Source organism: Bidens hawaiensis, unplaced genomic scaffold (genome assembly GCF_021521415.1).
Source record: "Bidens hawaiensis isolate Kalapana, Puna unplaced genomic scaffold, B.hawaiensis_p1.1 tig00021494_1, whole genome shotgun sequence".
Classification (NCBI taxonomy): Eukaryota; Viridiplantae; Streptophyta; class Magnoliopsida; order Asterales; family Asteraceae; genus Bidens; species Bidens hawaiensis.
In genome coordinates this window covers 266,348-292,900 of record NW_027493331.1, presented here as the reverse complement: position 1 = coordinate 292,900, position 26,553 = coordinate 266,348, and the positions used below count along the sequence as shown (strand labels likewise).

The 26,553-nt window shown below is 34.0% G+C and overlaps 4 protein-coding genes across 4 annotated transcripts; 2 read left to right on the top strand and 2 right to left on the bottom strand.

Moving 5' to 3' along the window:
- Nucleotides 1-2,402: 2,402 nt before the first annotated feature.
- On the top strand, nucleotides 2,403-4,901 carry LOC143563504 (aspartic proteinase 36-like). The gene is made up of 9 exons (XM_077051032.1): nucleotides 2,403-2,603; nucleotides 2,740-2,987; nucleotides 3,465-3,692; nucleotides 3,767-3,932; nucleotides 4,018-4,091; nucleotides 4,162-4,258; nucleotides 4,348-4,414; nucleotides 4,502-4,573; nucleotides 4,646-4,901. Exons 1-9 carry the CDS (start codon nucleotides 2,403-2,405, stop codon nucleotides 4,792-4,794), a joined length of 1,302 nt encoding a protein of 433 aa, XP_076907147.1. The 3' UTR covers nucleotides 4,795-4,901.
- Nucleotides 4,902-8,868: 3,967 nt separating this feature from the next.
- Nucleotides 8,869-11,141, top strand: LOC143563503 (uncharacterized). Its single transcript, XM_077051031.1, has 2 exons — nucleotides 8,869-9,501; nucleotides 10,104-11,141. The coding sequence occupies exons 1-2, from the start codon at nucleotides 8,869-8,871 to the stop codon at nucleotides 11,139-11,141; spliced, it is 1,671 nt and encodes a 556-aa protein (XP_076907146.1).
- A 2,206-nt stretch (nucleotides 11,142-13,347) lies between these two features.
- On the bottom strand, nucleotides 13,348-14,898 carry LOC143563502 (septin and tuftelin-interacting protein 1 homolog 1-like). Its single transcript, XM_077051030.1, has one exon. It carries the CDS (start codon nucleotides 14,896-14,898, stop codon nucleotides 13,348-13,350), a length of 1,551 nt encoding a protein of 516 aa, XP_076907145.1.
- A 4,837-nt stretch (nucleotides 14,899-19,735) lies between these two features.
- LOC143563500 (uncharacterized) lies at nucleotides 19,736-22,861 on the bottom strand. The gene is made up of 7 exons (XM_077051029.1): nucleotides 22,325-22,861; nucleotides 21,793-21,955; nucleotides 21,419-21,704; nucleotides 21,134-21,218; nucleotides 20,880-20,970; nucleotides 20,147-20,226; nucleotides 19,736-20,070 (listed from the first exon to the last, which is right to left on the bottom strand). The coding sequence occupies exons 1-7, from the start codon at nucleotides 22,859-22,861 to the stop codon at nucleotides 19,810-19,812; spliced, it is 1,503 nt and encodes a 500-aa protein (XP_076907144.1). The 3' UTR covers nucleotides 19,736-19,809.
- Nucleotides 22,862-26,553: the final 3,692 nt, after the last annotated feature.

Genomic DNA, 26,553 nt, shown 5'->3' with positions numbered 1-26,553 from the left:
CCCGTATCGTACGGACTGGCTTATTTGGGCGGGAGTATTCCCCCTCTCGCCCTTGTGCGGGATTGTTCCCGGCTTTGCTCATTCCTTCAGGTGACACTGAGTGATTGAGAGCTAAGTGCCTTGTGCGTGTAGCCTTGCTGCGCGGGTGGCCTTCCTTGATGGCTTGTATCCGAGGCTGCGGGAACAGGCGGAGTCCTTCACCATTGGGAGGCATTTCCTGCGGGAACAGCTTGCGTACTGCGCGTAAGGACGTCACGTCTCTGAGCATGGTTGGTCCTGCGGATCCAGTTGGTTTCTGCGCAGACGTCCCTCTTCAAGGTGAGTCTTGCGGGTCCAACTGGGCTCTGCTGGGACCTACCTCTTCACTCGGCTTCTAGGGAACCGGCCCGTCTGAACCGGTTCGGCCGGTCGGACTAGAAAACCGACCGGTTGAACCTGCTTTATATGAAAACAAATAAAAAGAAATTGAAAAATCATTTTTCCAGCTCGACACCGTCATCTTTTTGACCAAAGTTGTTCGGCCAATTGAAAAATCATTTTCCAGCTCGACCGTCATCTTTTTGACCAAAGTTGTTCGGCCGGTCCGATCGATTCGACCAGTTAAATCGGTGAACCGGTAGGCCTTCCGGTTCGGTGTCCGGTCCGGTTATGAAAACATTGCCTAAAAATAAACTTCTCAGATAAACAAGACCAAACTCGACCTTCACTTACCGAGCCATAAACAAACTTTTTGGTGCGGTTTGAATAATAATAATAACATTATCGACTTTTCAAATTTGGGGCTTCTCATCATCCTCCATCAACCACCAACAAGTTCTCACAAACCAAACATTACCCAATTTTGAAACCCTTTGATATTATTATCATTATTATTATTATTAGTATTATCTTCACAAAATCACAAACAAGCCATATGCACACAAGGTGTTTGATAAAAGTCCTCAAAGAAAACACAATACAATTAATAACAGAAATTCGGGATGCGGGCATTGTTCGGCATTGGCATTGGCATTGCGGTCTCCGTGTTGTTGTTACAAGGGGTGGTGGTTGTTCTTTGTAGTTTTCCGGCGAGTTTTAAGCTAGAAAGAGCTTTTCCACATAATAATAATAATAATAATAATAATAATAATAATAATAATAATAATAATAATAATATTGATGATTTGGTGGAGTTGAGTAAGATTAGAGATAGAGATTATTCGAGGCACCGTGGATTGTTGCAGCAGACGTCGAGAAGAGATTTTATTGATTTTCCGGTGAAAGGAACTTATGATCCGTATCATGTCGGGTAGTTTGTTTATTAATTGTTTCAAAGTTTCAATCTTTTAATGTAAGCGAAGCGATTGAATAAGAATGAGGCGTACAAACGATCGGATACAAACAATTAAACGAAGGGGTTTTCTTATTCGTGTTCGTTCGTTAAGGAATGAACGTGTTCATGTTTGTTATGCAGTTCGTTAGGGTGTGCATGGGTCGGTACGGTTTTGTGCTAAACCCGAATGTTGGTTTTTGAATTATTGAAAACCGTTCGGTTTCAGTTTTTTCAGTTTTTGAGTTGGGTTTGGTTTGGTTTGGTTTGGTTCGGTTTCGGTTGTTCGGTTTTGCCATTTGGGCCAAAAAGAAAAGTTTGCCAAAAATACTGAATTTTGGTCTAAATTTTTTTGTTAAATAACAATAATTGATTGTTAACATTTGGGCTAAAATTCTTGGTTAAACTTAATATGTTATAAATTTAATATGTTATATATATATATATATATATAAAAACTTAATATGTTATAAATTACATAAAACTTAAAATAAAGAATAAAAAACTATGAGTTCGGTTCGGTTATTTCGGTTTTAGTTTCACACAAAACTGAACAGAAAGTTCGGTTTTTACAAAAACATGAAACCAAACCCTCAGTTTTTGTTACGGTATGGTTTTTTCGGTTTCATGCACACCCCTAAAGTTCGTTAACAATATAAACAAGCGCTTCATTAAGTTAAACGAACGAACATAACTCAACATAAATGAACGAACGTAAATGAACATAACCGAGCGGAAACCGCTTATAAGTAAACATGAACATGAATCTGTTGGGCCTAAGAAATTAATAAAACCAGACTAAATTGTAACAGGTTTATTATAATTTCATGAAACTAGACTAGATTGTAATGAACCTAAAAATTTAAAATAATTATATAAAAGAACGTACACGAATGGACACAAATAAATTTAAATTAATGAACGTTCATGAATGTGACACGTGCTCATGTTTGTTCATTTAAGTAAATGAACAAACAATGTTGTTCATGTTCGTTCGTATATTAAATTAACGAACTTTATGTTCAACAGTTCACAAGCAGTTCATGAACATTCGTTTCGTTTACAGGCATACTTACTTATATTGATAACAACGATGAGTAATTCTTTAGGTTACTTTGTGTTAATCTGCCAGTTTCTTTATTTAAAGATTTCTATATGTATTAGGCTTTATTATTCAAAAGTCAAATTGGGTTCTCCTCCAAAGGAATATTATGTACAAGTTGATACCGGAAGTGATGTATTGTGGGTCAACTGCAAAGATTGCAAAGGCTGCCCTACATCAAGTGGACTCAACGTATTATTCACAAATCCTCTTTTATATACAATTTCATCATATTTTGACATTTAAACGATCGACTGATGACAATGTGCGTGTGTGTGTTTTTTTTTTTTTTTTTTTTTTTTTTGCTTTTTTTATAAATTTAAAACAGATTCCAGTTGCATTGTATGACCATTCAAGTTCATCAACATCTTCTCTAATCAATTGTTCAGACGATAAGTGTTTCATTGGAATGCAATCCGGTGATGCAGAATGTTCAAAAGATCAATGCAGTTATAGATTTAAGTATGGAGATGGTAGTGCAACATCAGGATATTACGTGTCCGATTTACTTCATTTGGAAATGATGTCTGATAAGACAAACCAATCATCAAATGCTTCATCCTCGGTTGCGTTCGGGTAAGTTATTAACTGAATAAAAAAGTAGCTAACTTTTTTTTGAATTCCGGTTCTAGGTAATAATAATAATTTTTTCACCCAAAAAACCATCAAAGTTTCAAAAACTTAAGTAATTTGACCTGTTATCCGGTCAACGTAATGATGTGCTGGTTACATGTTGTTAACTTTGACCATGTTGACTTCTTTTCTTCGCGTGACACTTGAAAACCGATTAAATCAAAAGATTACTTAAGGTTGAAAAGTTTGAAACTTTGATGGTTTTATCGACATGGAAAAGTGTCACAGTTTAATATTTGTACATCTTAATGCACTTTTTAGCTAACAAAATACCAATTTTACTCTATTGATTTGAAAAACTTTCAAGATTTAATGATGAACATAATGGACGGGAAAATGGGAACTTTAAGTAAATTTTAACTCTTTATGCATTTTGGTAAATGTTAAAACCTTTTTTGATCTAACAGAGTTATGAAACAGTTGCAGCACATATCAATCTGGTGAGTTAACTATGCCCGATAGAGCGGTTGATGGAATATTCGGGTTCGGTCAACAGGGCTTATCCGTAATTTCACAACTTTCTTCACAAGGGGCAGCACCAGATGCATTTTCTCATTGTCTTGTTGGTGATGGTGATGGCGGGGGTATTTTGGTCATCGGTCAAATCATGGATCCAAATATGGTCTATACGCCACTTGTCCCGTCACAGTAAGCTTTCTTTTGAATTATTGTCTTTGCAGTTTGTGGCACTGTTTCTTAATCAAACATGGTCAACCTTGCAGGCAACATTATAATCTAAATCTGCAAAGTATTTCTGTTAAAGACAAAAAGTTATCAATCGATCCATCGGTTTTTGAATCATCAAATAACCGAAAAGGAACTGTAATTGATTCGGGAACAACTCTTGGATACCTCGCAGAAGAGGCGTATAATGCGTTTGTTAATGAGGTATGAACAAAAGGGCAAAACTGTCATAAAGCTTTTAACTTCTTAACTCTCTTAATAATTGAACAGTTTTGCATATTGTTTGCAGATTACAAAGTCTGTTCCAAAATCTGTGCAGCCTTTTGATGCAAAGGGATATCAGTGTTATGTAACTAAGAATAAGTGAGTATTTGATATTTTTTTTTGATGATTTTATTAGTATTTACTTTTTATTATTTTAATATCGTTTTAGTGGCTCTGAGGAGTTTCCGAGTGTGAGCTTTAATTTTGCGGGCGACGCTTCTATGGCTTTAAAACCCGAGAACTACCTTCTGAGACAGAAGACCGTGGTATTTTCATGCTCAATATTGTTATCAATAAAAAACAAGTGAATCTTTTTTTTTTTTTGTTAATTTGAACATAAATTACATTCTTTTAGGACGGTGAGACCGCATGGTGTATCGGATTCCAGAAGGTTAAGGGTCAAGGTTTCACAATTTTAGGAGGTATAAATATTTAAATTATTATTTTCCGAGTTCTTGATCATTAAAGGTGGCATTTTCAACTTTTTGATGGAATCTTGTTTCATGCAGATATTGTTTTGAAAGACAAGAGTATTGTTTATGACTTGGGCGGTCAACGGATTGGATGGGTTGACCATGACTGTAAGTCCATCAAACTTTGTCTCTCATTGTAAATAAAAAGACATTATTTAAGATTCTTAATAATATTGTTAGGTAGAAAGCCGGTTAACGTGTCTACTAAATCAAGCGGTCGCAGAAGGATGTCAAATGCTAGTTCAATGAATTACCGAAACTCACTGCACAATACACTTTATAAACTGACCTTCATCATGTATCTTGCTTTCTTGCTACATTTATTGTAGTTTTTTAAATGAAAGTAATCTTTATTTATTTTTGGATTTTATAGCATAACAACCATCATACTTTATGATTATGTCAATAGTTACACGAGGTCGGTTTTTGTATATCTATAGAGCTTAGACATGTATATGTAATAGACATATTAAGTTACACATTGTTGGAAGTTGTAAAGATTATGGTTTGAATACAAATGTTTTCTTGTGCTTTACGCCTTGGCATTTCATTTCGGGTTACTAAGTTTACGATTACAAAACATTTAACTGTTTGGTTTCAAGTGTTAGGCGGCCACAAAGCCAATCACAAGAAGCCGAAGCTTAATGTGGACGAGGTTTGACTTGTTATAACCAAATTCAGGTATAGGTTTTTCAACTGATTATAAACCGTCGGTTTCTAACCGATTCTTGTCAAACAGATTTCCATACCGATTCCTAAGGGTGTTCACAATTCGGGTTACAGATCGTTTTTTTTACCTCTAGAAACTATAGTGTTTTCTAGAGCTTTTTACTTTTTTAGAATTCAATTTTCTAATACTTAAATTCATTGGTAAAAGTAACAACAATCTAATTTCTAAAGTTATCTTGGCGCACAAGTAATCGGGTTATTATTTATGGATAATTATGTTCTAGAAAGTATATTTTAGGTTTAGATGGAGATAATTATCATGTTTATTTTGTTGTGTCCTAAATATATTCTAACGTGTGTCGGTTAGTCTATGTCTATGTATACTAGGGTTGTTCACGAGCCGAGTCGAACCGAGCGAAGGCTTGCTCCTTGCTTAGCTCGTTTACAACCGAATCGAACCGAACAGCAGAAATTCGAACCGAGCGAAAACCGAAACGACTTCTAAAAAAATACGCGTTATTTTGGTCATATTTAAACACCCAAGAGTGGATGTGAGTTTTGTAAGGCTCCATTACCGGTGCCTCACATTTGGACGTTGGATTTACTCATCAACATAGTTAAAATCATCAGAGTTAATAAAAAAATACGCGTAATATAAAACTTAAACCATTCGTTACAAACATCCATATTTTGTCTTTTAAAACATTACTTAAAATAAAACATCATAGCAAAATCCTCATATGCCAGCTTCGTCAAACTCTGCCATGTGTCCTCCTCAAGCTACCTGCCTCATTCTACTCATCTGCGTGCATACTAAAAGTCAGCTACGCTGAGTGGGTTCTAGTTAATCACATAACATACAATACCTTCTTACATTACATACTTAACCTTCTTAACTTTCTTTCATACATACATAAGTGCATATACTTTCATTCTTACTTTCATACTTTCTTTCATTCATACTTCATACTTTATAATTCTTTAAATACATAATCATACGTTTTAAAGAGCCTTTCGTCCTATAACCTCACAGATATTATTAGGGTTTGCCACCCTTAAAGAGCCTTTCGCCCTATAACCTCACAGATATTATTAGGGTCCGCCACCCTTAAAGAGCCTTTCGCCCTATAACCTCATAGATATTATTAGGGTCTGCCACCCTTCTTCACAGATATTATTAGGGTCTGCCACCCTTTACCGTCAATTCCTTCATATCCGTCAATTCCCTTTCATTTATATATTTTACATACTTCCTTTCATACTTATATATTCTATAACGTACATACTTCACACATACAACATATACATAAGCAATCATATCATTTAACTAACCCCTGACAGTACATGCAATATCCAAATATCGTTCATGTACCGTCAAGCATTCTTTTATATCAACACATATATCATAATAGGCATACACCTACCACTTAAGGTAAGTGTATTAACTAATCACATCGAGTATGCACACAGCCCCGAAAAACATAACGAAGAATGGGGCTAGAAAGTCACCTGAATGTGGTAACGTTCACCGTTTATAGTTATTCCCTTCTTGAGCTGTGCACGGCTAACTGTATAATATTTACATGTATCAAATAACTATTACTACTCATATCGTATTTCTATCTTTATATAACCCACAACGAACGGGGGTCCGGGGGCAGCGCCCTGGCAGCGGGGTTCTAGGGGCGGCAGCCCCTAGCGGGGTCCAAGGGGCAGAGCCCCTGGCTGGGGTTAAGCTGCCAGGTCAGCTTGGAAAAATTTTATTTTCATTAACTGTCTTAACACATTTTCGATTAACATTTTAAGTTATCTTCTAAGTTGGGGCTTATTTACTAAGCCTAAGATAATGGGCTTAACATTTATGGATTTAGTTAATTCAGGTCCAACTGTTCACTATCTGGGCCCAACTGGATTCAGGCCCAAAACCCAACCGAGAACTGGCCAGCCGAGAACCCAGCTCATGACCGAGAACTTAGGCTTTGACCGAGATCTCGTGTTACCCGAAATCTCATGTTTGGCTGAGAACGTGGGTTGACCGAGAACCCTTGGTCACCGAGAACCCTCGTTGACCGAGTTCTCGCGTTGACCGAGAACCCATAATGGAGGCTCAGGTCACCGAGAATCTCGTGTCTGATGCATATAACCCATATTTTCATCCTTTAAACCCATTCTAGGCTTAAATAACTGTTAACGATTTATAACTACAACTCAAACCACCTATTTCCATTTTTCATTAATCGTTTAACCCCCGACAGTAGTCCTTCATCAAGATCCAGCCCATTTTAGGCATAAAGTTTGCACTTTTAGGCATAAAACGTCCTTTAAGCTAGATCTAGGGTTTATCTATGAGCCGTATATATCCATATGTTCATTAAGTCCGTTCTAAATCCTCAAGTTTGCATTTTTATGAAACATCTAAACCCGATCTACTCTAGGGTTAAGTTTCATAGCAAACCGTTTACAAAAAATGTAACCTTTATAGTAAAGAACATACCTTTTTGACGTTTCTAGGTTACGGCTAGCTTGATACGTGGTCTTGGGCTTGTTATCTTGCTAGTATGATCAAAGGTCCAACGTTGCTATAATCGGTTTAAGGTTTGGAAGGTGGCCGGCGGCTATGTGAGGTGTTTATGGCTTAAGTGTGTGTTTTGTGGTGTAGAATGGATAAGATGGATGGAAATGGAAAGATTTAGGGTTTAAGGGGGTATTTATACTCCCTTAAGCCCATGGACCTAAGACCCATATTTCCTTTTTGGTCCATGATTACTTCCTTTTAATTAGCCTAATTAATTATTTCCCCTTTTACCATTTACTATTTACTTGTTAACTCAAGTAGCTTTGCCATCATAATGAGTCAATATTCGTTATTATTATCATTCGAAATTTTGGGATGTTACAAGTTTTAATGACTTCCTTAATACCTTATTGGAAGTAAACTGTTCTGTTTTTTTTCCTTTTAATCAGCAAAGGACACCTAGGATCACTCTGACAAATACGACAAATACACCTAGGATCACTCTGACAAATATATTACACACGACCTCCATAACAAAAGCAATGGGACTACCAGACATATTGATTAAGTTGTAATTTTATTATTATGGTTTCATTTGCAAGTATCACAAGCTATAATATGATATTGTAGTTATGCCATCATTTTTCTACACTTTCTTTAGTGGTCTTTAACTTCTAATGAATATAATTTTAAACTCTATGTAATAAATTAAATTTTGTTGATATCTTTCTTAAATTTTAAAAACCTGTAGTAAGGTTAACTTGATCAACTTTCCTGGATAACGAAAAGACGAACTTAACGAAATGATGTTGTCTTTATAGCATTTGAAAGTTTTCGTTCAAGTCAATCAACAAAGAACGTTTCATAGGTGGTCCAGATATGAAATATGCAGGAGTCTTCATTCGTCACATTCGTTGTCCCCAGTCCAATTAATGTTATTCGATATTTCATTTGTTAATTCCTATTTTAAGTCTTTCTCGAGAGAAATCCTGTGTACCGTGTACGTTGGGCATAATTTCCACCACTTCTAGTTTACTCAAAACATCATTATTAGAAGTACGGATATTTTAGTTTATAACGTTAAGCCTATCCAAGCATCGTGTGAGTAGTCTAGTCATATTTGAGAAAACGTTTAGCTTGGGTGATATAACTGACACAAGGCTTGAGTACGAACCAACCTTTCAAAACATCAATATTGTTTCTCTGAGAGCAACATAATATGAGTTACTACGCCCTACTCGAATATATCAAACTTGTGAAACAAGTGGAGTCTTACAGAGATATTATGCCAGAAACTTTGATACATTCCTTGAAATCCTACACCATGTTAGTATACCAGTCAGATCTACAAAATGAATTCAGCAAACCTATGCCATGGATCGGGATGTATATCGCGTTAGCATCTCTTTTTTGCATCCTTGCGATGACACGTGATTTATTACATGGTTTCCGAAATAAAAACCTTTGGTTTCCATGCAAATATTTCACTCTAAACGCGGCTTCTCTTACATTGATAGCTGTTGCAATGAAGCTACCCGTGGATCTTAATAATTCAATGCCTGGTTATGTGGACCAGACCGCAAAGCTTGGAAGCTTGGCATTTATGTGCACATTGATGGCTAATTCATTGCCTTCTCTAGCAACCATGGACCATAAGGAGCTTCTCACAAACGTCATCGCTTTAGGATTTTTGGTAATCACCATTTGCGTTAATGTTTGCATTCAGATAAATACGGGTGTTCTTTCATATTATATGGATGATGAGTACTCGCTTGAGAATATTTCCGATGCTAAAGATCTATCGTCACACACGCATTTATGTGACCGAAGCTTTATAGCAATCATTCATTTGGTTTTGTTACTCATGTTGTTGATAATATACATGTGTTCCTCTTTAGCAATTCTAACGTCCGAACAGACGCTCGAGTTGTAAAACAAAGTAGCTCACGAAAACGCTTTAAACGACCTACAGTCAGGAAATCCAAGTGTTGAGAAGTTAAAGCAGCATGTGAGCAACCACTGGATCATGAATGTAACTAGCAACTCCATATACATGACAACTTGCTTTACAACAACATCTGCTTCAGGGGTAATATCTGTTATAAACACTCTCATGCAATGTACTACTATGTCTTTCATGTGTGCACATGTAGTTAAACATGGTTTGGACAATAAGTCGGATTATAAGTGGTCAATGTTAGTGATTGTCGGTACACAGCTTATCGGGGTTATAATTGCTTCAATCGCCCCAAATGCTTTGCGGGATTAAGCTTTAAGGTGTCCACATAATGGTTTTCGAACCATATCAATGTGTTTAAAGTAGAGAGCTATTGGACTCAGAAGTTATGTGACTAGGAACAGAACATCATATCGTTCTCAACCGGTGACATTAGAAGCACAACTATCATCCAGAATATCAAAATCCTAATTTTGAGATTTTGTATCGGACTTCAGAAGAAAGTTGTGGTAGCATGCAAGATGATAGCTTTGATCCCGGTTTTCTTTGTCATTTGTGTCTTGTGGCTTCAGACCATCTTCGGGTTAGTTTTTAGACATGCACAACAAGATACAAGCACTAATATTATTGATTTACATAATCGAGAGGGTGTGGAGCTCGCTGATACAACAGTGAAGAAGATTCTGAACTTTGTCGATAGCGTTATCAAGAAAGCTGAAAAACAACAACCTTGTAATCTAATGAAGTTGCTAGAGAGATCTCGAGGTTTTGAAGGAGTCGAATTCTTTAACAGGCATCATGTTCCGCCTTTACTTACAGAAGAACCCATTAGTTGTTGGAGCTTAAATGTGATAACCTTTACAAGCATAGTCCGTTCTCTTCCAAACATCGAAAACGACAAAGTTGGTACCTTGCTAAGCAGTGTAAGTGAAGGTCTTGTATATGTCACACTTGTGGAAGAAAGCCTCAATGCTACTAGTGAATATATAAGCATTCAAAAAGCGGAAAAAATGTTACGACTAGAAGTTGAAGTCTACCGTAGATGGTTGGGAAACAAAATGCTAAACCATGTTCCTCATTTGCATACGACACGACAAATTCTTGAATGGTTCAGGGATACCGCTAAAAACATGGTCATTAAGACGGAAAGTAAAGATACTGAAAACCAAAATGATAATTCGGATAATTCCATCTGCAAGTCTATTTGTGCCAATTCAATGTATTTTGTCACCCAAAAACTCCTACTTTCGTATCGCTCCAACATTGAGCCGATTAGCCAAGAAGAACTATTTGAGCAATTATCATCACTGATTGCAGACACATTGGCTGCTTGTCTCACAAACTTACCCCGAGTCATAGCAATGAAATGCAACAAAAATGCGATAGAGGAAAGGGAGGCCGGTATCCATGCTGCAGCCCGACTTCTTGGTGAGACAAAGCAGATAATCGATAACCTTCAAGATCGTGAACTTCCAAGTTTGAATCTAGACGAGCTTCCGTTTATTGACAAATGGCATGCTTATTATAACTTATGAGCAAACATAAAATTGTTGGACCAATGTGGTAAGTTCATTAATATCTATCAACATAAAAATGCTTATCTGAGACATGTTTAATGAATTCACTTAATGAATGGTTTGTTTTTTTGGTTTTGGTTTTAATTTGAAGCTTCTTAAATAAAAAAAAATCTTAAAATGCAAAAATATTGTTGAAGATCAACCAAGGAAATAGGGTTGAGATGGTATAGTACTGATACTGCATCGGTATTTGTATAACTGTATCAAAAATACCGAAAGCGAAAATGAGTAGAATACAAACCTCGAATACCTTAACAATTAGGGTGGTACGGTACCGGTTCAAAACTCGTAGTGAAACATCGGTACTGGTATTGACGGATACATAGATGTTTCATAGGGGGACACAATATGGGGTGGTAAAAACTGGTCGGGTCAAAAAAGTTGACAGGGTTCACGTGAAAATAATCCTTTTAATATTTTTTCATACTTCCCAACAAGTAACAAATGAATGCAATTAAAATGCAAATTTAAACTTCATAAAAACAAGTAAAATATTAACATGATGGAAACTGAAAAAAAAAAACAGTTAGAAAACATTACTAAAGTTAGAAAACACAAAGTTATATTCTTGCTTTCTAACATTATAGTAACACTCATGTCAAATAGTTATCAGTATTTAGTAGTACAAAGAAGTCATAATTAAAAACATTACTAAGTTTCTTTAATACATTGTGGGCATCATAAAATTACCCACTTATATACCTAAGGTTGGCTTTAGCTAAAATGTTAAAATATATATATAGAAACAGATCAAATACATTTTCTTCTTAACATGAAAAGAGTGAGACTTAATTTGTTGTTATTATTAGATTTATTTTTATAGATGTTTGCTGCTATTTGTTGTTCGTATTTGCTAATTTCCGATTATGATTATGAGACGTTATAAGTATTTGCTGATTTATATTTTGTTGTTATTATTATATTTTTTCCTTTTGTTGTTATAAGTATTTGTTGGTATTTGTTGTTATTATTTTGTTCTTGATTTTGATTCTTTTGTTGTAATCTTTAGGTTTTTTTCTTTGTTATTACAAATCATTGTTTATGTATATTGGTATTATAGTTGGTATTGTTTCTTACGTCGTCATTTTTTTATTAATTGATATTATTTCCAACGTACTCGTGTTAAGATTAAAATGTACATGAATCTTCCCATGTGTATATATATACACTTGGTGGAGAATTACTTACCCAACAACAAACCTATGGTGGGCCTTGGCCCACCCTAACTTCAGGCTGGATCCGCTTCTGGCCGTACCGGTACCAATGTGGTATCATGCCAATCTATACTATTTAATAAATAACGCTTTCTAAATGACACATGTCATAACTATCTTGATCCTTACAAACTTTTCAATCCTCTCTCTCATATTAATTGCATTTCTCTTTTTAATATTTCATTTTTAATTTTTAATAATTCTATCCTAATTTAAAAGAATTTATACCATCATAAATATGTTAATTTGTTTAATATAAAATATATTGCATTAGTTATTCATATTAGATTTTTATAAGTAACCAATACGAAACGTGTGAGTTTCTTTAACCAGTTAAAGTATCAAACATTGTTCATGTCAAAACAGTTTAATATTAGAATGAATTTTGGTCTACGAGTTGATTTGAAAAAGTAGTCATTTACAACTAAGTTTTGATATAGAAAATAACAAAGAAATAATTTATGATTTATGAATTTTCTAACAACTTTTAATTTTCAAATTGTGTAATCTGTAATATTTTTACCATATAATATATCTTTATATATGTGATACATTTTTTTTTTGTATTTCACATTATTATTTAATAAAAATTACTTATTCTAACCCGTGTAGCACATGGGTAACTAACCTAGTGTAGAATATACCAAAACCGAAAATAAGTAAAAGCGCCAACTAAATATGTTACCGATTATGGTAACACGGTACTGGTTTGAAACTAGCAGTGAAAAAATACCAAATGTATCAAAACAAACTCATGCCAAAACCAAAAACCACAAAATAAAATTGTGTTGATCCCACTATTATCAATAATAATAATCATTACCAAAACACAATAGTTATATTATGTGAGTGTTAGTGAACAAGATTATTACAATTAAAACACATATGAATGCAAATTCTAAAGACCATTAACCAACACACTAGTACAAACTTTAAAGACCAGTAACCCTTTACAAACTCACTGTCTTGTGTCTTCTCATCACATATTTCTTGTCCAACTTAACCAACTCTTTAAGTGACACAACAGACCATCCATTTTTACCTTTAGCAAACACCTTTTCATCAACACAATCAATAACAACACTAACATTCACGAACCCGTAAACCTGACGCCCGTCGTGCATCCTCCCTGGCTTCGGTCTAAACATTACATTATTCTCGTGCGCATAAAGCTCGATAACCTCTTTCAAACTTATATCACTTAAGTCATCCACTTGTACACTACGCTTTTGTATAGTCGAATAAAACGTGTCGAGTTTTTTCCCTAATAACAGGATCCACGGATGAAACCATTTGTTCCATTTGTGTATCGCGGTATGATCACGAATCGGGTCCCACGTGTTCACCGCAGCCGATAGTTTCGGCATTACTATGTGATCGAGTAATGTTTGAACCGTATGAAGTGGCATTAAACGTTCCCACGAATCGAGAAACTTAAGCATCGGTTCCGGGTCCCGCACATGCCACGTGTTTGTGCACGATGTTTTTATGAACGGGAACACGACCTCCATAAAAACCTGACTATACGACGAGTCGAATATCTCGTCTCCGGCTAACAAACCTTTCCAAACCGACACAACGTCTAAATAATTTTCCGGGTTCGTTATTGGGTCCCACCTTTTAAATTCTCTATAAAACAAAGGCAAAGCAAACAAGCACGCGAGTGTCGATAAGCTGCCGAGTTTATACTCGTCGGGAAACCGGTTCTGTAAACTCGTGAAAGATTTAGCGAGTGCGTCTAGAGTCAACGCATACGTTTCACTCTCGTGACCCAATTGTTCGAGCACGTTAACGATCTCTTCCATGTTATCGAGCTCTTTCGTGGTGAACACGCAAGTAAACGGACCCCGCAGTTGACTTTCCGAAACTGGCCGAGTCAAACCCTTTGACCACATCTTCTCCTGCAGTTGACTTTCCGAAACGGGCCAAGTCAAACCATTTGACCACATCTTCTCCTGCATTTGACTTTCCGAAACAGGCCGAGTCAAACCATTGTTCTGGTCAAACATGTTTACATATCCCATTCCCATATTTTTCGGGCGCATTTTCGCTTCAATCGGAGCAACGATTCCTTGCGTGTTTTTCCCAAGCCCGCCTCCTTTATACCCCATTTTCTCAAGTAACTTTGCCCCGATCCCTTTCGCTATACCGCCTAAATTTCCAGCGTTGACTTCTTCTTTACCGTTGACTTTCTTTGACCCAAAACCGGGCGTGCTACCATCGTCATTTGGATTATTTCCTTTAATGTTTTGACTGATTTCTTCGGCTGGCATTACAACGCCTTTAGAAACAAAGTTCACTGGTTTCGTTAAATCACAAAAAGTCGAAAAACCGCCTTTCATACGTTTATTCTTGCGTTCTGAGTCGTTGTCACTGTAATAAAAAACACCATAGAGCACATCATCTTTGGTTTGGCGACGCTTTTTTTCTCCGTCAATCCGTTGACCGTCTTCATAATCGTCCTCCATCCCGAATCTCTCCATTTCTTGGTCTACATCCATAGTAAGCAAACCTGCAACATGATCAAATATTCGGTTAACGATCTTAACTACTAACTATTTTGACTTATTATTATCATTTTTTTTTCAAATGTTTATTTCTAATCATTTTTTTTTCAAATGTTTATATTATATTTATATAATATAAACATAAAATGGGCTCGTTTAAATTATATTTATATGCATATGTATACTTGATTTTATTTTATTTGGTTTGGCTAACCGAAAGTAGTCAGGGTCAACAGTTCGGTCCTAGTACCAAGTTTGTGTAGATGTTTTTTTAACATTCACGTGTTAATTTTACATATTAACTAATAACATAATACTCAAATTTGCTTAAATTCAAAACATAAACAGACAAACATTAACGAACACATTATCCAATATTCACGAACACTATTAATCGAACGAAATTAAAAAAATCAACAATGAAAGCATATGTAATTAAAAATAAAAATTACTGTATTGTTATCGTTGATCGCTGCTGTTAATGTTGAAGGTTAAAAGATTCGAATGTGTTACGGAGGGTAAAAGGTTTGTTTAATTGTTACGCAAGTAATTTGAGTTTGTATTTATAAAAGATAAAATTGATTTAGAGTGATATATATTTATAAACAAACCCACCGACATTAACTAAAACTAAAATTAACTCAAAAAAGACTCAAAGTTTGTTTGACATATAACCCCTCGTACTTACATATTATTAAATTAACAATTACTCTCGTTTGTATCTTGTCATGTAATTACTCATTTATTTGTATTGTTATTAAGAATCTATGTATTTTTGTCATATCAAGTTGTAGCATACTTTTGAGGATCAACCAGTGGCGTAGTCAGAATCTTTTTCCTATGGATTTGAAAATTTTCGAGAGATGAATGACCGATTGTTTATCACCTAGATTTGGGTTTTCTACGGGCTCGATGTTGAAATTTCTACGGGTGCGATGTCAAAATACACTAATATATAACACTCAAACAAAAATTTGTACGGGTTCGACCGAACTCGTTCCCCTAAAGTTGCCTACGCCCCTGGGATCAACCCAATCTTCCCTCAAGAATACCACATCTTCTTTGGTCTTGGATACGATGAGCGTATTTGGCACGGTCCATTATCTTGAGCAAGATTGTTTTTTTTACACCTTGATCCTTTTTTCGTGTAGGACTCGATGAGGCAAAGCGCTCTAGCGACTAGCCCGTCACACAGGAAACACTTCAGTTTAGATCGATTATAGTGGTCAAGACCGCTTAAATGATCAGTCTTTTTCAAAAAAAAAAGGATAATTGTATTTTTTTAATCCGGAATTACATGATATGATTTTTGTTCCAGTTTTATCCCAACGGTCCAACCAGATTGGGTTTAATCTAGTTTTGACTATGTTGACCGATTATGATCCGGTTTAAATAAAATGATGGTTTATTCACTTGTTTATTATCACAAGTAAAGCTTAGGATATAAAAAATATACTTGTCAATTGTAAGTTTCCAACACTAATTTTATTAAAATATAAATGGAACAATATTGTAACAAAGTAGTTCTATTTTTAAACATTTTTTACCAAAAATTGCAATTTTAAAACGAAAGTTTATAAAATACATGAACAAAAGTTATACGTAAACAACTAAAAAGCTTCAAAATCACGACTTCAACTTACTTGTTTTTAGCCTTTTTTTTCTTAAAAAGTTGGTGAAATAACAACAATTAAATGCACTATTATTGATTATAATAATCGTGCTAAAGTATCTAAAACTATAAATTCCACCTCACCAACTGGTTTTCAGCTATTATTTCTCCACTCACAAAATTGTTTATATTCGATCCCTTAAAAATTAGAAAATAAATAACTTATTTGTTAGTTTCCAACACTAGTTTTGACTAGGATAGTTAAATACATTATCGAAAGTTTATAATACATGAACTAAAGAGCTTCAAAATCATGGCTTCAATCTTATATACTTAGTGGCATATATGTCGCAAAGGTGTCTTTCATGTTTGATTTGGTCACATGGCATAATGTGTTGGTGCCATGTCAGCACATTTTAACATAATTATACAAGTGGTCAATATCATTATGAGCGTTTATTGATTTCTTTCTTGGGTTAATTGTAATGAACGTAACAAACTTAAACTGATATATACCGAATTTGCGTTCCTGCTAGGGATGTAAACGAGCCGAGCTTGAGCTCAACTTATTTCAAACTCTTTATCTAAAGCTCGAGCTAAACTTGTAAGTTGTTTTTTCAAGTTTGGTTCAACTAGTTTGTTATTTAGTAAATAATTTATGTACTTTTAAAAAAATTTTAAGAACCTTAAAATAGCCTAAAAGCTCGGCCTTACCTTATTTAGTATCTTAAACAAGCCAAAGCTCGGATGTGAAGTGTTAACCTAATACATGTATTCCAAAAGAGATAAAAACTTATAATAAACAAAGCTCGTTAAAGCTCAATGATTCTAAACAGGCTTCGACAATGCTCCAGCTCGAAAATGCTTAACTTATTTTCGAGCTTTCTATCGTTCAAGTTGTTCAAGCTCGAGTAACTTACAAGTAGCTTGGCTCGTTTACATCTTCAGTTGAAGCGTTGCCACAACGCAAGGATTTTTATTACTCACTTGAAATTTATTAGAGCATTCTATGTCTGTCTCTCATCCTCGTCTCTATAATTACACTACTAAATACTACATTTCTCTTTCCTGTTCAATTAATTAATATTTTCTTATACATTTATCATTATATTTAACACTTTCATATACTCACAATCAATTCAACAAATATTAAAAAAAAAATAGGAGCAAAAAATGTTTCCCTAAATTTACAAAAAGTCATCACATTTTCTCTATCCACCATATAAATTTGTGAAAATTCCCGAAATAACCCTTTTAAGGAGAGAGAAAGGAGAAAATAACCCAAAATCCCTAAATATTCAAAAAATAGCCCACTCAATTTGGACTGAGGCTACAAGATCCGACGAGATCTTTAAACCAATAGAAATTTGACAAGTGTAATGTTTTCTGAAAATCTGACGAGTTATTTGAAAATGTTGGTGGTCCAGTCCATACTTTTCACTAAATGTTCTTCTAAAAAATCAGTCTTGTTCGACGGTTTAATAATGTTTCCTGCCAGATCCCTTCAAATTCTAAAAACTTGAGAAATTGTGCATTTGAACTCGGTCTTTTAAAACATATTTGTGGTGAATTTGTACCAAGAAGACGAGGTGTGTGTCGTAAGGGATGAATTGCTTTTGTTATTGATTATATAATTGTGCATCATCTATAAATGCCAGCTCACCAACCGGCTCTCAGCTTTTAATTCCCGCAACCTTCCTTCACGATTATTCCTCCACTCACAATTTTGTTACGTGATTCCATTCCCCTGTATCATATCTAATAATATCTATATACACCCACTCACTGTTCATATTCATATTCATTTCATTCTATTCATCCACCACAATTCTATTTACACTGCTATCTTTCACTCTTCTCACCATAACCGTCACATCCACCAGCATCATCAGATCTACCGCCTGCTCCTACTCCGTCGGATAATAAACCACAATCTCATACTCCGGCACCGGAGGCTGCGGACGCTGCTGACGTGTCAAATGTGAAGAGTGAGGAACACGACGGTTCGAAGTCCGGTGGAATGAGCGGCGGGAAGAAGGCCGGAATTGCTTTCGGAGTGATTGCGGCGGCGTGTGTGGTTGGATTTGGTGGAGTGTTGTATAAGAAACGCCAGCAGAATATAAGAAGAGCCGAGTTTAGTTCGGCTGCACGCAGAGAGTTTCTCTAGATCCAGATCTATTATTATTATTATTATTATTACAGTTATTATTATTATTGTTATTATTGGTTGATGTATTATTATTATTATGATGTAGATTGAAGCATGAGGTTTTATATTCTTTACATTTACATACAGTGTCTGATTATTTAGATTTTATTTATGATTTATGATGATTAGTTGTTTAATACTTTAATACATGTTACCGGATGATTGAAATCAATTTTTTTATCAATTTTTTTTGTGGAACTCATTTAAATCAATTCGGTGTTGTAGAACTCGAGAGACGCTTGTATAGTTGTATGTATAGTTGGTTATATACACGCATTTTTGTATGTGAAGTTTTGAAGTAGACATGTACTATACCTTCCTCGACCCATTCAAGATCGAAATTGCCGGAATTAGAGCCTATTAGGTCTGGGGTTTAAATGAGTCAAGTCGTTTATGAATTACACGAGATTGGCTCGTTAACAAGTCTCGAAACTAAAAGTAAACTTGTCTAGTAAATGAGTCAGACCTTGGGTTTCGCTTATCGAGCCTAATACGACTCGTGATCCTAAATGAGCTTGTTAATCATATAGCTTTTATTTAATATATTTTATTGTATTTAATAATTTTTATGTATAAATTTAACTATATAAATGAGCTTGTTAATCATATAGCTTTTATGTATAAATTTATGATAAAAGTATCTAACTATATAAAATTATAATTAAATAAATATATTGAATTAATTATTAATATGCGTAATTCAAATAATACATGATATACGAGCCGAGCTCAAGCTTGAAAAACTACTTATGAATCAAGCTTGAGCTTTAGATTTAAAGCTCAAAACTAGCTAAGCTTAAGCTCTGTAAGTTAAACGAGCCGAGCTCAAGCTTGGCTAGTTTACTATCGTTTACACCTCTAACTAGGTCTTATTATGGCCGATTAGAAACGATTACCAAAAATTCTGGCCATGGTAGCGATTAGTGGCTAATCGCCAATTTTGTCCGATTTTCGCAACCATGGATCATTGTATAGAACATAAATTATAACAAACACAACACATTAATGCATATGTATACTGCTCTTCAAATTTAATATCCAAACTTTGGCAACACATCACTCATTATCTCAATATACTCATAATTTAGCTCCCTCTTAAAGCTTCTGTATTATTAGTTTCGGTTCCTTGTTGAGGAACAGCTTGAGACTGTGAGGATGCAGTTTGACTGCGTCTCGGTTCAGGGCGTAAAACAATCTGTGAATTTATTGGTTGATCTGCAGATCTGTCGTTTAACCACCGTCTTTTTAACCTTAATATCTCGACGATAATCGAGCTGCCACTCATTGCAATCCCACAGCCTGCAAATGTTGCAAGCAGAATCGACAAAACGGGCTGAACATGAACCTGAAAATGCCATTAATAAGATAATTTAACTGTCTTTTCGTGTGAAAGAAATTGATATAGTGTGTTGGTTGCTTACAAGAGAGTAGAAAATATGCGCGAAGATTACAACCAATGCAAACTGAATCGATGCGTATAACCACACAAATCTTCTTTTTACTGTAAACAAAACAAAATATTTTAGGTAAAAACAAAACATGAACACAATGATTCAAAAGGTGTTCATAAAAAGTAGAAAGCAACATAACTGTCTAAACTGAAACAAGTTGACCAGTTTGAGATTTAGGCGCCTTGTTTCACAGTTCATTTTTTACAATATGAAATTACGCGTATGTATTATATTCATAAACCATTTTATTATAAAAAAATTTCAATATAAACTACCAATTTTGAAAAAAAAAATCGGGTTGAACATTCAAAACTTAGCTGTCAAACCGCTAAAACTGACAGTTATAATAAGTGGAAAGCAACATAACTGTCTAAACCGAAACAAGTCGACCGGTTTGAGATTTAGGCGCTTTGGTTCGCAGTTCATTTTTTACAATATGCAATTACGCGTATGCATTATATTAATAAACCATTTTATTATAATTTTTTTCAATATAAACTATCAACTTTGAAAAAAAAAATCGGTTTGAACATTCAAAACTTAACTGTCAAACCGCTAAATCTGACAGTTAAGTTTTGAATGTTCAAACCGATAACTTATGTTAAAAAATCGGTTTGAACATTCAAAACTTAACTGTAGACCGTAGTTAACGGGCTGGCCCATAACTTAAGTTAAAACGAGTCAAACCTGACCGTGTACTTACCCATGGTTGAAGATGTCATGGACGAAAGAAGACCCAAAACGCACGAAAATGGAAGAGAGAGCGCAATTGCACTTGTACCCATGTTTCCGATCTTCATACAAAATGTAGCGTCGTCAAAACTAATATTATTCAAAACCTAAGGGGTTGTTTGGGATTGCGTTTTAGACTGATTATCTCGCTCCAAAATAGTGAGATAATCAGTTTGTCAAACGCAATCCCAAACCGGACTTAAATGATATTATTATGTGTCTTACCAAAAGTTGCTCAATGAAACAGAAGTAGGCCAACATGCTGACAATAACAAGAATTGGCACTTCTTGCCATACCCTATAGACATCACTGCCAAATATAAACGTAAGCGGTTTAATATTAACTATTAACCGATAAAGGGGATAGCGGCGCAACTTGTTGCTCGCTTACCCATTATCCAGATGTAGCTTGGTTTGTGTTAATATTATTAAAAGTTATTGACATTATTATTATTATTATTATTATTATTAAAACCGATAAAAATATCGAAACCAAAATGATTAGCATACCCGAATCCATCTGCTTCCATTGGTTGTGATCTACTTACACTCGTGTGTCGGTTTCTGACAGTACTTTGTATCCTTAAAAGCGTCACGGGTAAATTTTGGACATCTTGATGACACACGTCACACGTCTTGTTACCTTTAATGCTAAACCATTTTACCGCGCAATCTTTGTGAGCTAACGCAAGCTCGCCTTTGCAACTGCATTCCATTTTTAATGTTTCTCCGCCTTCACATAGTTCAACCATACATATCCTACATACCGCCTCTTCTACGGGTATATCTTCATTATCTAAAGAAAAAATTTGTATGATAAAAAAATCAAATATGTAAAAATGACTCAAATATTCAAGCTTTATAAATTATAAATTTATAATCACCCTTGTCACTAATTGGAGAACGAGTTGGTGAAACGGTATCAAAATCTTTCACTCGTGGAGTTGAAGGAATCACGCGGAAAAAAGATTCCATTGTCTTGATACTTGTATCTTTATTGAGGACTGGGACTGAACGTGACCGCGCTATATGCACTTTGACTTTAGTCTACAAATAAACCACACGAAAGAAAAATTAAAACGTTTTGCACGTCTAAATGGGTTGAGTCAGACGGGTTGGGTAATAAAAATAAATCGTTTATTAGTTCCATGAAATAAATTATTACAGTATAATTTTAAGTTTTAAAGTAAAACGATTTAGGATGTTATATGCATTAAAAATAGACTCATGTCAGTCATGTGACTTTCACCTAAATATAAATCAGACAGGGAATGAGTCAGATGGTACTTTCACCTGTCTAACTCATTCCCAGTCTGACTAACCTTTTTTTATGATATAAAATACAATTAAAGTTGACCCATTTTTCAACTATCTATGGTCAACACATAGAACTTAACGGTCCGAAAGTCAACATACCTCCAAGTTAAGTGAACCACCTGAGTTTCCCAGTACAGACTCTTGATCCGATTGTATAATGGGCGTAACGGGCAAAGAAGATGTTCTTTGTGGGGTAAACATTTTGGTAAGTGACCATGATTGCGGTATTGAAGGCCTTTCTTGCATCACTGAACATGAAGCTGCTGGTATTACATTATTATTATTATTATTATTATTATTATTATTACCATCATTCTTTTCTACATCAAGAATTGTATTCTTGTTTATAAAGTGTAGTTTTGGTAGTAAACTTTTCTTTGATGATTTTGTTCTTGAAGCATAATTAGCAGAACATGCATTTGCATTTGCGTTTGTTCTTATATGTGATGCCAGATTGAAATTTACTTTCTTGTGATTTGGTGATGAGTTTATCTTGACATGAGCTGATTCATTAGACGAAGAGGGTTGTGTTGTTCTTGATGGTATCTCCAACAACAGATTTTGTTTTTTCGGGTTTGGTGAATCGGTCACACTAGAAATCTCTTCATCATCCTGAAAATTATGAACAAAATTCATGACAATGAACAAATAACAATGTAACAAATATGTAAAATTTCGCGCATTAGGCAACTAAAAAAAACTAATAATAATAAGTTCTTGTTACATTTAATCTCACACTGTCTACTATCTATCATCTATGCACTATGTTGTTGTTGTTGTTATTGTTGTTGTTGTTGTTGTTATTTTGTTACTTTTGATTATTCTATATTACATAGGGGTGGCAAATGTGACTAATTTGGTTGAATGAGTTGTAATAAAATGTATATAATTGGTCAAACTAAAAAAAGAAAATGAATGAAACGGGTCAAAATGGGTTGACATTTCTCAAGTTTTTTTTTTGTTTATGGAACGAGAAAAACGGAGGAAACATTTTAGTACTTTTAGTTTTTGATTTATATTTCGATTTATGATTTTTTAATTATTTTTTTTGAATTTTTTAATGAGGGGTTTTTGAAACGGGTCAAAATGAGTTGATATTTCATAAACCCCTCACTAAAAAATTCAAAAAAAATAACTAAAAAATCATAACTCAAAATATAAATCAAAACAAAAAAAAGTAAAAGTACTAAAAAGTTTCCTCCGTTTTTCTCGTTCCATAAAAAAATTAAAAAAATTAAAAATAAAATAAAAACTCGAGAAATGTCAACTCGTTTTTACCCGTTTCAATCATTTTCTTTGTTTAGTTTGACACATTCTGACTCATTATATACATTTTATTACAACACATTCAACCAACGTGTCACATTTGCCACCCCTAATATTACACGATCGCTTTCAAACCGTGACACCAATAACGACAAGGAAGATTTCGCCTTTTGAACTCGTAAGAATTAAGAAACACCCTTGGACTGCAAACAGGAAAGAACTTTTGGTTCTTTTTGAAGATTTGTTTGATAAGTAAATGCAAATCCAAATCATTCTCCACTAAGTTAACTTATATCAAGCTTATTCCAACAATATAATATGTCAAGTTAAAAGCACATATAACTTTTTTCGCCTTTCGAGTTGCATAAAGTTCGCCACTAATCAAGCGATAAATAGTCATTAACAGTTTCTTAGTATAGTTAACTTGTGATCATAAAGACATATATAAGTGGGATTAAAAGTTTATTAAAAGTTAATTAAAAGTAAGATTACTTTTTGCCTCTAAACAAGTATTAGCCTTTTATGATTGCTTTTATTCCTTCATATCAGCAACTTTTTACTAAATATTTATATAAACAAATTGTTCACATTTTATACACGAATCACACACGTCATACACACGAACAATGTTCACATTTTAATCGGTTAAAGTAACGAGTTCACCATCTTTAAAGTGGAAATAATAAGTAGACAGATCATGTGTTAGTTTGGTATATGTTGTTGCTAGTGAGTGCCAACATCATGAGTTGTTTAGTTAAAGCACTCCTTATCATGAGAGACACAATCTTGAAAAACCAACTTTAGAAATTAATAATAATGGACTTAAAATATTTTAGGAAGAATTACAGTTTTTATCTTAAAAATATATGCGATTTATGAATCAGATCCTTTAAAAAGTTTATTTGTGGGCGGTGTCATTTATATGACAAAATACATTCGTTTTTTGTCGTTTGCATTAACTGTCATCCAAAAACTCAGTTAAATCCAAAATGCAAAGACTTAACGGGGTTTTTGTTTGACATCTTTTATTTAGTTTCCTTTTCTAATAATATATTCAATATGTTTTTAATTATAAATACTTAAATAGTATTTGTAAAAAGACTTAAATGCCCTCACTTGCCAAGACTTAACACATTATTGGATGCCAGTTACTCAAAAGGACAAAAATCAAATAAACATGCAATGTAAATGACACCGCCTGCAAATAAACTTTTTAAATGACCTAATTCATAAATTAATATGTTTAAAGGACAAAATTTATAATATTGTCATTATTTTATAAAAACTAAGCTAAAAATAGAAAATCAAGAGGGTTTGTGGCATGGTTGAGAAAGTGTTATTGGTCCAAAAGGCTTTTAATAAAAGCACCAATTTGTTGCTCCGGAGGAATTTTTCTATAATGAATCTGAAAAGTGACATGACTCAAAAAAAGCAACTAATCTTCCCTCCAAGAATTAGGCAAACTTTCATGATTAACATAAACTTATTCATAATAAATATATAAATAAAAATAAAACAAATAACTATAAACTATATGACAAGATTAACTAACCAACAGAAAAGTTGTTACCCAAAACTAGCATAAAGTCATAACTTCTTTAATGTCATAAATACATATCATTATTATGAAAAAAAATGCAATGGATATAATGTGCATAGAAACTTCATTACTATGCAAACTTCATATCACATATTGTTGCCCGCTTGCCTTCTGTTTCGATAGTTTCAAGTTTTAAAAATATCAATTCTAAAGATCATCCAAATAACTTATATTATTAGCAAAAAGTTTGTTTCTTGCATATTGTAAATTAACTGATATTTAGCTAAGAGTTGATTAACATGAAGTTTAAATCATAAACAAACATACCAACATGCTAGAAACTAAAAAAGATCATAACTTTTGCAACAAACAACCCGATTACCGAAGACCCATAAGCGATTTCATATGATAAACACATAATTCATTGATTTGGATCAAGAAAACAAATCAATATCAAGAAAAAATATATAAAAAACAAGGGAAGAAAGTGAAAACCAGCCTTGTGTATAGAGATGACAAATTCTTCACTTTGTGATGGACTTGAATTATGGTCTTGAGCTATAGACATGATGTTGTTTATGTTATTCTCTTAAGGATTTATATAAAGTTTTGATTTTTATTGAACACCAAGAATCTTGAAATGAAAATTTTGAAGAAAAATGATGAAAGATGAGATGTAGAAACTAGAAAGAAAAGATGAGTCTTTAATGCCATATATAGATGGCATGGTGGTGTCATTTAAATCCTTCATTTGTTCTCACACAAAAAACAGACAAATGGGCCTACTTCCATACTCATATCCTTCTATATTATGCCTTTTAAAATTAGTCATAAAAAAAAGGAAAAAAAAAATTGTCTTTAAATTTCTCCTTTATTTCAAATGTGTCCATCACCAAAATATTGATAATGATGCCACAATAGCTTAATTGAAATTCAATTAGCTAACACAAAGCTCACATGGACTCCTTGGTAACCATATGTTTCTTTTGAGTAGCATGTGTGATGTGTAGAGAGTAAGCAATGCTTCACTTTAAATGTTCATTTCTTTTTAAATCTATTTTGCATTTCCTTTAATTCTCATGATATGAATTTTATGAATTTGAACAAGTAAGCTTACGTATGATAAGACTTAACAACTTTTAAATTTTGTTATAAAATGTGTCGATAATGTACGACAATTTATATCTGAATTTAATATCGTGCCGGATCATTAAAAGATTTTCATTATTTCAATTTTGTGTTTTATAATGTGATACAATCCTAAAAATTGCATTGAAACTCATCATCAGTTGTAATTGGTTATCAGTGGTGTCGTCAGTATTAAATTACTACTACTCACTAGTAATGAGGTATAGCAAAGGCAACTGGTTCATCAGTAGTAACTAGTGGTAACCACTCATCGATTTTAACTGGGTGTCATTAGCAAGGGTGATTGAGCGGTAACTAAGTCACTATTTATAGAGTTTTTTGCTGATGTTATCCATTGATGTAACAATCGACAGTTATAACCATCAACTCAAAG

Excerpts from the sequence above, each read along its gene's own strand:
- LOC143563504 (XM_077051032.1), top strand. The coding sequence starts at position 2,403 with ATGAGTAATTCTTTAGGTTACTTTGTGTTAATCTGCCAGTTTCTTTAT. Across the intron at positions 2,604-2,739 it reads CTACATCAAGTGGACTCAAC|ATTCCAGTTGCATTGTATGA; the intron begins GTATTATTCACA and ends AATTTAAAACAG. Across the intron at positions 4,415-4,501 it reads AGGTTTCACAATTTTAGGAG|ATATTGTTTTGAAAGACAAG; the intron begins GTATAAATATTT and ends TGTTTCATGCAG.
- LOC143563503 (XM_077051031.1), top strand. The coding sequence starts at position 8,869 with ATGAGTTACTACGCCCTACTCGAATATATCAAACTTGTGAAACAAGTG. Across the intron at positions 9,502-10,103 it reads TTATAGCAATCATTCATTTG|AAGAAAGTTGTGGTAGCATG; the intron begins GTTTTGTTACTC and ends ATCGGACTTCAG.
- LOC143563502 (XM_077051030.1), bottom strand. The coding sequence starts at position 14,898 with ATGGATGTAGACCAAGAAATGGAGAGATTCGGGATGGAGGACGATTAT.
- LOC143563500 (XM_077051029.1), bottom strand. The coding sequence starts at position 22,861 with ATGAATTTTGTTCATAATTTTCAGGATGATGAAGAGATTTCTAGTGTG. Across the intron at positions 20,971-21,133 it reads GTTTCATTGAGCAACTTTTG|ATCGGAAACATGGGTACAAG; the intron begins GTAAGACACATA and ends TTTTGTATGAAG. Across the intron at positions 20,071-20,146 it reads CGCATATTTTCTACTCTCTT|GTTCATGTTCAGCCCGTTTT; the intron begins GTAAGCAACCAA and ends TGGCATTTTCAG.